We start from the raw sequence: 15,366 nt of genomic DNA on the forward strand, positions 1-15,366 counted from the left end.
TTGAAGTACCTTTTTTTGTGGCACAAGAGATGCATGTTATGTATAATGGGTCATTCCAATGAACATTTTTGATAACACAAAAAATATTCCTAGAATTTTCTCACATAACTCAAATGTATTATGTACATGAATCCATCAGATTGGTAGTTTACAAACTATTACTCCTAAACAAAAGTTCCTCAAGCCAATTTTTGGTAAAACATATCATTTAAAAGAGCTCTAAACACCATCTTAGATTGAGTTATAGAGTTAAGTTTCATTTTTGCGTTTCCCAGAAATAGTTTATTTGACATTCAAAATTTAATTCAGTTTGGTTAATAAAAATAGTGTAAATTTTCCACCTATATATATATCTACAACAAACTGTTTTGTTTAAGAAAATATATCGTATTTTTGTGCCACTAAATAGTTTGCTGGATTGATGAAAAATAATATTTTTTCTCCATAATGAGCTGATTTTCCAGATATATTTTTTGAATACACATCAGAAAATCCATAGATGTAAAATAAATCAAAGATCACTTAAAAATGGGACTGTTTTATCTTTAGGTATATGTTCTAAATATGATTAAATAGTTAAATTTTCAAAAAGGAGTTCTAATTTTGTTAGAATGGACGAGACGAAATTTATTCTTTAACGAAGGTTTTTCATGACAAAAACAAAATGTATCGTCGCATCTTATAGTAAGAGTTAAATTCTAATATACTTTAAGTATATTACAAGTTTTAATAATATCACGGAAGATTAACACCAGTGGTACTGACAATTTCATCAGATGTAAGCTAAAACATTTTTTTTACAAATTGCATTCATTTATATATTTCATGAAGAAACGAAGAGAAGACAAATTGCTAATTTGATGGCAAAATTAACATTGTCCAATAAAAAAGATTCAATATTTTTTTTTATCAACCAGCGAAATTATAATTTGTCATACTTATTCTGCGGATATCTTTGTTATTATGGCAAATAATTTCTCTTAGAAATACCAATGTGAAAGGCCATTTCTTTCTTTCTATATTATACAATATTAAAGATACATATATAATGATGAGTTAAATTAAATTTTTCGTTCCAATAAAATCAATTATATAAAAAATTACATTTTTGTCAAATCCTTACAGACTGTGCATATCGAAAAATAAATAAATTATGATAACTTACCTTGAGGAATGTGCATTACAGCTACAACAAACCCTACCATTATCTCAGGGAAAAAGTCGCCTTTAAAATTATAGTTTTTCATCCATTCTATAATTGGTAAGTGCTTGAAAATTAACTTTTTAGTGCATTGTAAATTCTTCTTTTTGGATTCAAATATTCGCTTGACGGATGCTTTCAGACCTATGGATTCCAGGTATTAAAAAAAAATAATAACAATTAGTGACAGAGAATAGTACCGAAAATCTGATTATAACTCTTTATTTAAGTTAGTTTTGGACTGGAATTAACTTCGTTATGATTCATTTACCTTGATAACTCATGAACAGTGCTATATCGGGTTGTAAATGTAGCTTATTAAAAAAAAATATTTTTTAAAATAAACAGATTAGTAAAATACATACGCTTATAAATCGGTTTATAAATATAATATAATTCAATAATTTTTCTATGTGCTCATAAACATATTGAGATAATCATTTCAGCTTAATCTACAAAATTAATGTATTAAAATAGGATTTTCATTCAAATATTGAAATGGTTTAATTAACTAACGTCTACAGTACGAGTATATTAAAGGCAACTCGTATGCCTAGTACACCAATGCATTAGTAAGCAACTCTTAAAATTTTTATTTTCTGCTTAAAGCGAAAGTAGTAATTTTGGTACAGTTGTAAATGCTAAGCATTTTCACGCGTAAAAGGTTTTTTTGTAGCTGGCAATTTCAACAGTGTTTTTAAAAAATATTTCTGAAGCTGTTATCATTATTCTGTAATTATTGAGGAGAGAACTTCAAAATATATAGTCGCCACTATACCTAAGTATGGTCTATATTTAATTTTAATAATTAAGGCTTGACTACCCATGAAAGTTCCATAATTTTTCCATTAGATTGACGAATAGAGCATAAACAAGAAGCACTAAGAAAAATACCCAGTCTCCATCTATTTCGTGGAGAATCACTTAGCAAAATCCTAAGAGGTGGCAATAGCCTCCATTTTATCAGGTCTACTTCTCCGTTTAGACGTTGCAAACGTCTAAACTGACATGATGAATATATATTTTAAATAATAATATTTTGATATGGAATATTAATAAAGTATGTATGTACACTTTTGCTATGATATATTCAAATTACCAAATAATTTACTCAATTATTTAATAAAAAGTTACTAGCCCTGGTACGGTACTGGGTTATACTATGGCTCGGTTTGGTAAATTTTTACCTTGGGTGTCGTACGGCGGTACGTATATATATAATCACATAAAATTTTGGTTATTTCTTTTAATTAATAGATTTAGATAATGAAGTAAGATTTTAATCCATAAGCATCCTGTTATATAAAAATAATTATGTATTTTATAACACAAAAAAGAGATAATGACTAACCAATGGATAAAATACATCCCTATTGGCGAAAACCCAGTGATGAGGTGGAGGGATAGTTTAAATTAATTTTTTCTAATGCTTCCAAGTTAGCTTGTGGATACTTCGTTACAACAGCTGGCGATATTGTTACTGGTAATTGGCCTCCTTTATTACACTAAAGTATGACACAAGCTCATTTTTTTTGCAAAAATTTTATAAATTCACGAATAATAGTATTATATAACCTGTGTTTATTTTACATCAAGTGTTATTGTTTTAGAAAAATTAAAAAAAGGGGAAAAAAAAATGATTAAATAATAAAATATCGGGAAAAACTACAATGATTCTTTTTAAGGAACATTTTACAAAATACTATTAGAAATTTAAATGAATTTGTAATTAAAAAATTACATCATATTTTTTAAAAGAAGAACGTTAAACTTATCATAGAACTTATGCACCAAATATTACAACATAACGATTGATTCAATCACGGCTTTACTGTCTAAATATTAGTTCCCCCTTGGATTACTTTAGTAATTTTTATATTACTATTCATAAGATTTTTTTTTACAATTTGATTCAATAAGAATCGACATTATTTTATTGATCATATGGATAACAATTGGTGTTGAAACTCGGTCTAGCACCGCATTTTAATTTCTGTTATATCTTAAGTGATTTTTTCTAGGTTGCTTTTTCGGTCCAAACTGTGGATCGATTTTTTTTCTTTTTCTCTCAATTGACCCATTTTTTTGGGTCTCATATATTATGAGAGCCAAAGTTTTTTTTTGTAGATCAACCTTAATTTATATTTTAATTATATGAAACAAAAATATTGCAGAGATTATAAATATCTTTATACCTTGAAAGTCTACAAAGTACACAGTATGTTCTAAAGCAAATACTGTATACATATGCCATTCAGAATTATTCAGAATCTATCCATTAATGGATATGAAATCACATTCATTAAACTAAAACATATAACTATTTGAAATTTAGATATGTTTTTTAATTTGACAATTGCTAAGGCCTTTGATAATTGGTGATTCATTAAGACTGTGCTCACAATTTCAAAACACTTGTAATGTCATAATCAATTTATATTTAAAATCAATCTATACCGAATTTGAAATAGACGGATTTTTGTACGACTGAACTAGACCAAATTATTATTTTCAGATGGGCCTAGGATATTCATACCAACACTAATAACAATGATCTTTGTAAATTTACAACGAATTCCCTATCAAATTATTTAATAATTTATTTCTTGAATTATGATAAAACAAATTAAAACTGAGCAATGATTAAAAAAAATTATGAATGATTCCACAGTACAGTAATATATGTTTATTGAGAATACTCAGAACGATTGGTTTTAATTCAATTTTTTCTTTCTTTTTATAACTATTAGACCCTAAATAATGACCCTCAATACGATCAATTAAGGGCAAAAAAAGAAAACCTTTGTGATTGTTCCATGAAAAACTAAATAAATGTAATGTCAAAACAACTCATAGTATTAAATTTCCCAGAAAAATTCAGGTTTGAGCAGCTATTATCCATCAGGCAATATCATACCTACACTTGATTCACTTGAAAAGAAATAGTCACCGCCAAAAATTATGCAACATATTTAAGAAATAAGTCTCTGACGTGACTTACCCACGAAAATATGTCTTCAATGAAGAGGATAAGGATATTCGACATATCAAACGCAATTTCCAGCAAAATGTTGCTCCAGCTCACCACTCAAAAAAGAAACGAGAATGGTGTTAAATTTTTTTTAGATTATTTATGGGAGTAAAGGTTCAGGGCCCTCCTGCAGTCCTGGCCTGTATCTAATTGAAATTTTGTAAGTACTAGTCTAGATGGAACTAAAAGAGAATCTGGCAGCAACGTCAGATGCTAATTAAAAAATCATTTGAAAAAAGCTTGGGAAAAAATCGATGAGGGAATGTCAAATGAATGACAAAATGTTTAAACTCAAAGGTCGACATATTGGGAATTTTTTAAGCTTTCAAAAATTCAACATCAATTTCTAGACACATAATTGATTTAGTTGGCATAATCCTGCCATATCACTTAATTTTCCTTCAAATCCTAAGGAGAAAACTTATTTTTGGGGAGCTTTCAACATACCAATACAAAAAGTCATATTATGACAATTTATTAAGATATTTTTCTATGCATGATTTTTCTGGTCAATGTAAGGATATATTTTTATGGCTTGGTATCTGTTAATTGATTCCTTTTGGGATCGTTATATGTACGTTTATTGTGTTGATTAATATGTGTAACAGGAGCATATGAAAACATAAAAATCTTCATATAATTAGTTTTAGGATCAACAAAACTTCTAGTTATCACATCCTAAGTTGTCGGGGATAATTAATTAGTAAGTAACATATACTATAAAATATCTTATCTATTTTTCGATAAAAAGGTTTTTTGATTTGTCATACGGAGCCTGATATTTCAATTGCTCTGACTTATTATTATTCAAGTAAAATAAAAATATGCACAACCAGTATAAAAATATGTAATAGGCACAATATAAAATCCCAGTATTCAAAGTTTGTGGCAGATCGCAGAAAAGAAAAACCTACAAAAACACTATGTTATACAATATAAAAGTTACTATAAGTTGGGTAAAAAGTAATTTCGTATTTTTCGTTTTAAGAAGTGTTACAATCATATAATTTAAGCCAAGTATACTACATTCTCTTTGATAATTTGTTGCCAACGAGAATGCAACTTCATAATGCACTTCTTGTAGAAAACCCTTGTCCCTCTTGTGACAAAACTCGGACAACCAAATTTGTACCCACAAGCGTGTTGGTCATAGACAGGAGCACGTGGTAGTCACTAGGTGCCATGCCCGGACTGTAGACGGATTACCAATAACTTTCCACCCAAGCTCTAAGAACTTCTGGCGCTTCATCAAAGATTTGTGCGGCCTAGTGTTGTATTGATGAGGGTTTGCTTTCTCGTATTCACCAATGCTGGCCTCTTTTGTTCTACAGCCATCTTCAAACGGTCGAGTTGTTCACATTAGAGGACAGAATTGAGTAAAAATAAAAAAGATTGCTCGAATTACTGTTGTGCAACACGAACCATAAGAATATCAATCCCATATACATCACAAATTTTCTAGGTTGCTTTCGACGCGTTTTTCACTTTCAGGTAGTAAAGATGCAGAATATGGGAAATTTCTTCCTTTGACACCTCCATATTCGACGTAAGATAATTCACAACTGAGCTGAACAGGGCAATACTGTCCAAAAGCGCTTGTAGTGTACACTCACACCTTTACTATGCCTTGATGTAACCAATAATGAAAAATATATGCACAGTTCAAAAAATGCAAAAAAACGAAATTATTTTTTCCCCAACCTAAATAACCCGAACAAAAAAGAAACACATGTAAAAGAGGGAGGCATTATAAGCCGGATTTTTAATTCTAAATAAGTTAAAAAATATAAATTATACCTAAATACCATTGATTATTAAAGATATTTTAAAATTCTCAATTGTCTGTCTATAAAATCATCCAGACCGTATGTACCCAGAGTTTTACCCAACGTTCAGCTCTGGTAAATTTTGTAAATAATAATTGTAAGGATAGAGTTTGTTTTTTAATGGGATCGAGTCTTTGGAGACATAGCAAATGACCAGTCTTTTTTATAAAGTTTCTAGCCAGTATTCATCCCTTAATTTGTTTCTCCACTAACTTTCTCACTGGTTCCACGTTTACTATGCTCTTTAAATTTCATAATTTTATGTCTTTCAGATGATGAAAAAATATGTTCAATATTCAAGTCAAAAAATAATTTTCTAAATGTCTCTGCTTCTTTTTCTCTATTTAATGGTCCGAATATTGATTTGTTGTATTAGAATTATCTCTTTAATAAGCTGTAAACAATTCTCAGGAATGATTAAATTACTATTTCCTTCTTCCAAACTATAATCAGATTTTGGGCCTTTTTTTTATATGAAAGCTTGGGAGTTACATTAAAGTAAACGACGTGCTTTTGGGACATTTTAATTTTATATTTCATTTTTTTCTCTTTTCTTCTAAATATTTAATACCCAAGGTCAACTATTATGCAATTAATGAGTAAATAAAAAACAATACGAAAGGATTCCAAAATCCTTCGGTACTCATGTCAGGTTTATTAAGGTCATAAAAGCTATAAAATAGTAAAAAATTGTCTGAAAGTGTTTGTTTAAAGATGAATAAATTTTCATTTAAGTAAGACCAACATTGTTGCATGATTTGAGAGTACAATATAAAAACTATCATTGATTAGGAAAATAATAAGTAGTAAAGTAAAAAAATATCTTTTAAATACAATTATTTTGTATCAAACGAAGCCAATAGAAATTTTCTACTGTAGTCGGTAATTGCATTTAAAATTAATAGCGAGGAGAAACTATGCGATTATTAATCTTCAAAAAGTAACAATATCTCCGTTACCATCTTAAATATTTTTTTTTTTGTGATAGCATTTGATAACTGTAATTGAAATATACATTATGTGTATGATTACAGAACTCTAATTGAACGTTTTTGATTACAAGTAACAAACCTTCAATGTATAAAGACTTATACAATAACTGTGCCGAGATCTGAAATTCATCTTTAATTAATATATAAATAGACCAATTACGTCATCAAAATGAGCATGATAAAGGGGATAAAGGAAAACATGTTCTTTATTAATAAAAAAAAATTACCAAATTTGTTATAACAAACATATTGAAAATACTAAGAGACGTTGGTCAACATTCAAAAAAACAATATCAAAACATACAATTTGCAAATAAAGTTATGATTAAAAAAAAGCATTTTATTATATTTACACGTTGAGCCATATTTGTGAATAACTTTGTAATTTAATTGGCATTTAGAAATTTTTACTTATTTTGTCATAAAAGATTCAAAGCTAAAAAAAAAAACTACCTTGAGGCCCCATTCTTCACTGAGCATCTAGAAATCCTTCTAATAACCCCACCCCGTCCCTCAGGATGTACAGGTGAATTACCAGACCTCAAGGTAGTTTAAACTTCACAACCACCCCTTCTCTTAGCACAAATAACACCTTCCAATATACTATAATAAACCACAGCCCTTGATGTCCCAGAGTGATGTTAAATTTATCTGCCACTTCCGTGAGCATCAAGGAACCCTCTTAATACCCCAAAATACATCCCATCTCTCAGGTTGTACAGGTGAAGTGTTGGACTGAATTACTGTTTAAACTCTACCACTGGTGTTTTTCTAAGTACCGAGAACCCTTTCAAATATGCCGGGCCGCTGGATCGTGAAACAGGTTAAATTCTTCTACTGCTGCTTCCCTGAGCCTCAAAGAACCCGTATATTATCAAACATACACCCCGACCCTCAAGTTGTAAAGGAAAGTACTAAAAATGCTATTTGAGGACCGTTATGGTCCTAAGGACCCAAAAAAAATATTAGCAGAACCGTTTCTGGAGGTATAAAACCTACATGAAAAATTTCAGCAAAATCTACCCATTGGTTTGGCGGTGATTGAAGGACATACCCACACACAAACACATTCACATTTAATATATAGCTAGATAAAATTAAATTATTGGGCTGATAAGATCTATAGATCTAAATAAGTATAATAGATCGGGGCCAGTTGTTTAAATTTTTTGTTTTTGGTACAATACTCAGAGTTGGTTTGATTTAGCCTCGACAAATTTTGAAAGCAGACATACTCATATATGTCTGCTATAGTTTGAACTTATTTAAAGATTATACCATTCAGTTGCTTTTCCACAAACTGCTTACATTGATAAAAAATACCGAATTTGCGTTACAAGTTTAAAAAAATGGACAAAATAATAATTTTCATGAATAAATAACTGGACTAGCCATGACTTCAAATTGTTAAAGAGCGAGGACTCAAAATTTTGTATATGCATGCCTAAATTCTAATATAGTTAAGAAAATACAACTCAAAACCAATTTTTGATATATTTAAATACTGCATATATTCAATATGTCCTACTGCTTTATAACCAATAAGAACCTCCATATGCGGGCAAACAAATTGACAGGCTCTCACGATGAAAGCCGTGTTCATGGGATACCCCACTATCAGGATGACAGCTCGGAGCGAATTTAAATTTGGATGGGAGTTGCGGTAGACATTCTTCCCTAAGACAGCCAAACTGCAAAGTCCAGGGGGTTGAGGTCAGGGCAGGAAAAGGAGCACATGGAGTCAGTCCATAAGTGAGCCATATTGTTGCTCCATAATTTTTGTTTCTTTTTGGCTGTGTGGGTTGATAATGGACTTTTTGATGTTGTAAGCAGTCCAAATGGAGATATTAATGACCTCTGAATCCTTCTTGGCACTGACACTGATGCAGAGGAGATCGCTCACTTCCTGTTTTTGTTGTTGATGCTCCGACATTCTTACACTTAGGGACATGGGATAAGAACAAAACATATTTATTTTTGTTTCACCTGTCGTTTAGCTGTGAATTAAAATGAAAATAACATTGTTAAATCTTAAGCTACTACAACTACATGTTTTGGCTCCCCACTCTGTATGCCTTCAGGCCCAAAATTGAGGACAAAAATTATGTAAAGACTTTTGGTTTAAAATATATTTATATAAAATTATAAAATTTTAGTTATTTTATTTTTACAACTAATTGTCCTTGATAAAATTAAAGTGTGAAAAAATAAGTACACTCGGTATACTATAAACAATTAAAGAGTTTTCTTTATTGAAAATAACCCTTTTAATACTTGAACAGGCTTTGGAAATGTTCTAAAACAAAAAAAAAAAAAAAAAAAAAAAAAAAATTGGCCTTTCCTTAAAATTTGTTTATAATTATGGCAAACTAAACTTTAAGATAGTTTTAGATAAATATAATTATTATCATCAGAGAACTACTATTTTCCAATGTGTTTAGTGTTTAAGACCAACGTGCTTTGGATGAAGAGCAGACTAAAATTTTAAGCGATCGACATATATGTTTATAAAATATATACTTTATTACAAAAGACAATCTTTAATAGTTGATTTGGTGTTGTAATACATGATCAAGACAATGTTGTTTCCAATGTAGAATAATTAGATTCAGAATACAAACGTCAACACCTTTACCATCCTTAATGGACTTATTGATGCTGTAAGCTAACAGATGGAGATGCCGTAGGTCTCTGCAGCCTTCTCGGCACTGACACCAGCGCAGAGGAGGTTGTACACGACTTGCATTTTTTGCTGATGCTCTGATATTTTTACACTTAGATACACAGGATGAAAAAAAAACTATTTTTTTTTGTTTCAGCTTTCGTTTGATTGCGTAATAAAACCTCATAGTTAAAAATGGCACAGATAAAATTGGAATAAAATACTTCAGTAAGTTTTGGGTCCTCACTCTGTAAATTTTGTAAGCTTTAATGACCATACCATAATGGAATTTATATAAAATATCACTTATATGGGAAATTCACGCACAAAAAACTCTTCAAGACCCAATTTTGGCTAAAAACATGCTAGAAAGTATGTTTTAATAATATTTAAAAAAAAATAAGTATAAACATCTGGAAAAAAATGACGGTACTTGATACAACTGTTCCCTTTGTTCTAAGCATTACAATATCTCAAATTTCTTCATGAGAAAATTTACCTAATATGTTAGCTATTATTCTTCATAAGTTTGTGGATAATATAAATGTTACTAATATTTCCTTAATCTATCATTTTATTATTTTTACATCTATGATAAATATCAAACCTGATACTGATTCTTTATTTTAAATTACCTTAGCTTTGTTCTTGATTTTTGAGTTAACAAAATGTATCTGTACCCGTTTTCATGGAGAGTAAAGAATGCATCTCTATTTTGTTCTTTTCCTATCTTAGAAACCCAATCTTAACCAATATCCCCGGATAGTGAAATTGCAAGCTAAAAATCCTTTAAACCATTTAAGCAATCTGGTGTAAATTTAATTTCAAACCACATTAGCTAAGAATATATTCTACCTTTTCATGATATTTTTGATAGTTTTCTTTATAAGATATAAAACAGTAAGATGCGAATGGAGACCAAAGGGAATTTTTTCTGACTGAATTGACAAGAAAATGTCGAAAGTGCTTTGTCTTTAAATTAATCTTATAAAATATCTTCAATCATTTTTTTAACTTTTACTGCTGCAGTCGTAAAATGAATTAATAATATTTTTGTTAAGTCCTCAATTATGGATTGTCCTATTGAGCCTTTATAAAAACTTTGTCTTTTCTGCCAACCATCTATTTGTTTGAACACCTTCTTTGATGTAAAATATTCATATGAAACTCATACATTAACCACTAAAGTGGCGTTTGAACAAAAATTTACAGCCATCTTAATTTGCCAGACCAAATTCCTACATTAGTGTTACAACCATCACGTAGGATAGTAACGATTGATTCAAGGCTGTTGTGGTCGTTTACTTTCAGGTAATTTTGCCTTCAACCATTTTGTCTTAAATACATTTTACCTTAAGGATATTTCGCCTTAACATATAAATAAATGAGGCTTATACGTCGGTTGTGTTTATTTATTTTTGTTTTGTGTTATTATACTAATTTTATCACCTACTTTGTCTCTGGTTAAAATTCATTACATAGTGAGATTTTGTAAGTGTTTGTGTTGAAAATTAGGGTATGATTCCATTATTTTTCCAAATTAAAATAACCATTTAATGCGTTTTATAGTAATACACATTACATATTTTCATTAAAACATTCCAAAAGAACATTAATTTTTACCTAAAATAACAAAAATGTCCTTTAAATCTATTTATTTATAAATAAGGGGAAATATTCTTGGTTAAATGGCTTTAAGGCAAAATATCATAGGACAAAACATATTAAAGCAACAGCACCTGGCTCCCTCTCGCTTTCTACATAATAAATATATTTATGATGAAGGAAATGCATGAATTTTCTTGTATTTTATTTTTAAATTTCAAAAAAGAATATTTTGATAGTTTATTACCGTCAACATAAATTTGATGTTTATGATTATGAATATGACTATATTTTAAGGAAATAAAAGTGAAAACTAATTTATGTCAGTCTATCTTTAATAATGGCTATGTTTCTCTTTTTCTGTGCTGAATATATTTTTTGAGCGGAAGCGGTCATCACTTTTCTCTTGACATTCAACATTTAAAAAAATTTCCATTCTATTTTCAATTATTTATATTTGAACTTTTTCCCAGTCTATGGTATTTGAAGGCGTAATTAATTGTATATCTTTTAGAAGATAATTAGTTATATATAGCATCTACTGCTGTATATTTAATATTAATGCCATCCATATAATTATACACAAACTTATATAGAATAAAAAATAAAATATTAGCTGATAATTTAGTGATTTCTATCTTTTTTCCTCAATTTTATCACTTAATACAGGGGGGTGCACAACGTTGATTATGTTCTAGAAGTGACAGATGCAACTTTATAATTATACAAGATTATCCCAAAAGGCATTTAAAAAAAATATATTGATGAAAAAATATAGTTTTCTTCATAATTATTTTTTTTTAGTAAATACAGAAACCTTTCCGTAGAAAAAGGAGGAGAGGTAATTTTTTATGCAACGATTTATATTTAAAAGAGGGAACTTTTGAGATGGTTAAAACCCTGATATTTCATTTTTTGGTTCCTGTGATTAAGGAAAATAAGCTCATTTCATTCAGTAGTTTGGGAATGGATATGGAGTAGAATGAAATAAGTATAGAAATACAGGATCCAAAACTATCTGTGCCGTGAAAAGGATTTTTTTCAATTGCAAAATTCTCTCTAACCAGTTATCAGATTAAAAAATAAAACCAGATTTTGAAAGTTTGGTGGATTTTGATTTGTTGAATTCATTAAAATCAACTCCAGCCTAAATTACATTCTTTATACGAAGCCAAGAGTTCGAGAAGGCTTCGTCACTTGCTCTCTTGGCAAATCCTGAAATTCCTTTTTGATCCGACTGATAAGTCTGTTTTAAGCGTTGCATGGAGTTTGATTGGTTTTTATTTGATCACGCCCTTCACACAAAAAATATTAATCAGATTCAGATCCAGCGACTTTGGAGGGGGCCAAATTTCCGCCAAGATGAAGTCGTAAAAATGGCCTTGGATCCCTTTGATACTTTTTTTGAAGGTGGGGAAGGAACCAAGTCCTTTAGAGTCGTCCAATTCCTTCTTAACCTTGAAAACAAAGGACTCGTTGATCTTCAGAGTTCGAAAAATGGTTATTTTGTCGTTCTCGACGCAGATTCTAAGGAGGCCTCTGTGTCTTTTTTCAAATATTTGGGATAACAAATTCGTCAATTAATTTCATTTTTTTCCAAATGGAAAAGAGAGTACGCTTTATTGGCGGCATAGATAACTCGCGCACCCTGTATGTTTGTATATTTTCCCTAGATAATCTTAGATTTTTGTTCTGAATAATTTTTTACCAAATAGCCAAGATCAAATACATAAAAATGTTCAGAGTACACCAAACAAATAGTTACTTTGTTATTTTAATATATATTTGAATCTCATAAAACCAGGCTTAATTAATCACAAATTAACTTTTTTCTATTAAAAAATTTAATTTTAAATTGATCAAAATAATGATTTACTAAATAAGTTTTTAATGGAGTTTATTTTTTATGAAATGGGTTACTTTGTGTTAATACAATTCATAGTTACTATATAATGGAAATAAAACAATATATATATATAAAACAAAGTTTTCTATGTGATTGACAGATTATAAATATCTCTCAAATGATTTTTCCTTGGCTCATTGAAAAAATAAAACTATTTGTTTAACTTTTAACAAAGAAATAAGAAAATGAAACCAAAGGTAATCATTCAGACTGTTTCAACAATAGCTGGGGCAATGTATCTCTTTGTTCACTAAAAATATATCAAAACCTCCTTTCATAATACCAAAACCATTATTAATTTGCGCTTTGTTGCTCAAATACAAAAGCCTCAACAATAAAAAGAGCAGTCATGTCAACAATTGTTGTTCTTGGCTCAGAGAAGCTATTTACTAAAAGATTATAATACTTTCTCATGCTAATACTTGCTACTATAAATACATAGAAAGTCAGGCTTCAACATAAGTAGCTTCGTTAAATTTCATATAACTATTTTTTCAATATGATAACCGCTTCATCTCTTAATAAAAATAAACATGACATCATGAAATGATCATATTATTTTTTTACTTTTTGAACAAACAATAAGAGGGGAAAAAAAATATACATTTATTAATATGATATTAATAATATTTTTCATTAGTTAATGGAGCATACCAGTAAAAACACGTAATTTGCCATATAATTGGAGTCAATAAGGACCTTTTCTATCTCTTTATATTACTGTAAATAGATATAATATATATTACAATGAATTAATGTTGATATATTTCACATTGACTAATGGTTTTAGTGCAATCCCTGAGAGCTTTGAGCTATAAAGCTACACACATTTAATCTAAACATGTGCCTTAAATAATATCCTAAAAGAAAAAAACTACTTACTTCTATCCTTGTCCTTGATCCCAAGTTGCTTTCGCACACTCAAATAAGGTAATGTATCTTCCTTCTCACTCATGTTATGTGCATTCACAATTTCACTAATATATAACAAGTGAAGCCTTTCACTTTTTAATATATTTACTTATACAAGATTATATAATATTTAAAGGTGTATATTTTAAAATTGCATAGGAGGCATATACTCTACGGATCTTACTATCACACTAATTATTTATCTATTAACAGAGTGTGTATATATTTATCTACTTATTTATATAAGATATTCGTACATACGTATTTCAATATGTTCATAGCGTATGGAAAATCAGAGAGTTAGGAATTTTATATAGGTAGCCTCAGAATTCCCCACGCGAGATCTACGTTCTGCTTCTTCCTTTTTATAATGCTTTACGATATATATACAATACATACAAGCTTATAACATATCTTCTTGCATGATCACTCCTTTATTGAGTTAAGAGAATAGATGAATAATATTTGTACAACTTTTTTAAAGGGAAATAGTATATTTTTATATATTTACATGTTATGTGTGTAATTGTATATCAATAGAAATCCGTATTTGTATAGAAAAAAAACCCCGAAAAGAAACATGGTAAACATGACAATTTGAAGAATAATTTGGAAGCCGCTGTGACAAGGGAGAAGTGGAGAAGCAAATAAACAAGATAATTGGCAAAAATTACTCCCATGTCGATCCTCAATTTTACTCTGAGCCCAACAAAGACTTGCAATTATAACTCTGCAAAAAATCCTGAAGTTTACTCTTAATCTTTTATTACCACAAATGAATATTCAATCAGGTTTTTAAAATAATTAAATTTACTCAGAAAGGAAGTTCACTCCTCAAGAATGAAAAAATACGGACAACTACTAAGGAAAAGAAAATTCATTCTTCAGATTCAATAATTCAAAAAAAAAAAAAAAAAAAAATGCTGGCTAAAGAATACCGATGATTTACATAACCAGTTATCTAACATATCTAAATACTGTGGGCATCAAAGTGTAGAGATATCCATAATTAGTTGTCCACAATATGAATTTCATTCCAAGCTTAATTATAATAAATAATAACAGTTTGCTCTAGAGATGATTTCAGCTCTCTATCTCAATTTGTCAAAACTTATGGTCGATTAAGCGTTTTCGACCTTAAATCTTGAGCTTGGATTTTTTTTTATTTTATGATACATCTTTATTAAACCTACATAATTACAACAATATGATCTTTGCACCTCAGTATGTA

The 15,366-nt window shown here is 29.3% G+C and overlaps 1 protein-coding gene across 1 annotated transcript in view; it reads right to left on the reverse strand.

Moving 5' to 3' along the window:
* The window catches only part of LOC121127747 (prestin), a 134,613-nt gene extending 120,046 nt beyond the window's left edge, over positions 1–14,567 (reverse strand). Inside the window, exons 1-2 of the mRNA XM_040723228.2 lie at positions 14,106–14,567; positions 1,166–1,345 (exon numbers count right to left, since the gene is read on the reverse strand). Of these exons, the coding sequence (XP_040579162.1) occupies positions 1,166–1,345; positions 14,106–14,178 (253 nt within the window). The 5' untranslated portion in view covers positions 14,179–14,567. The remainder of the gene's footprint in view (positions 1–1,165; positions 1,346–14,105) is intronic.
* Positions 14,568–15,366: the final 799 nt, after the last annotated feature.

The sequence above is a fragment of the Lepeophtheirus salmonis genome, chromosome 13, assembly GCF_016086655.4.
Source record: "Lepeophtheirus salmonis chromosome 13, UVic_Lsal_1.4, whole genome shotgun sequence".
NCBI lineage: Eukaryota > Metazoa > Arthropoda > Copepoda > Siphonostomatoida > Caligidae > Lepeophtheirus > Lepeophtheirus salmonis.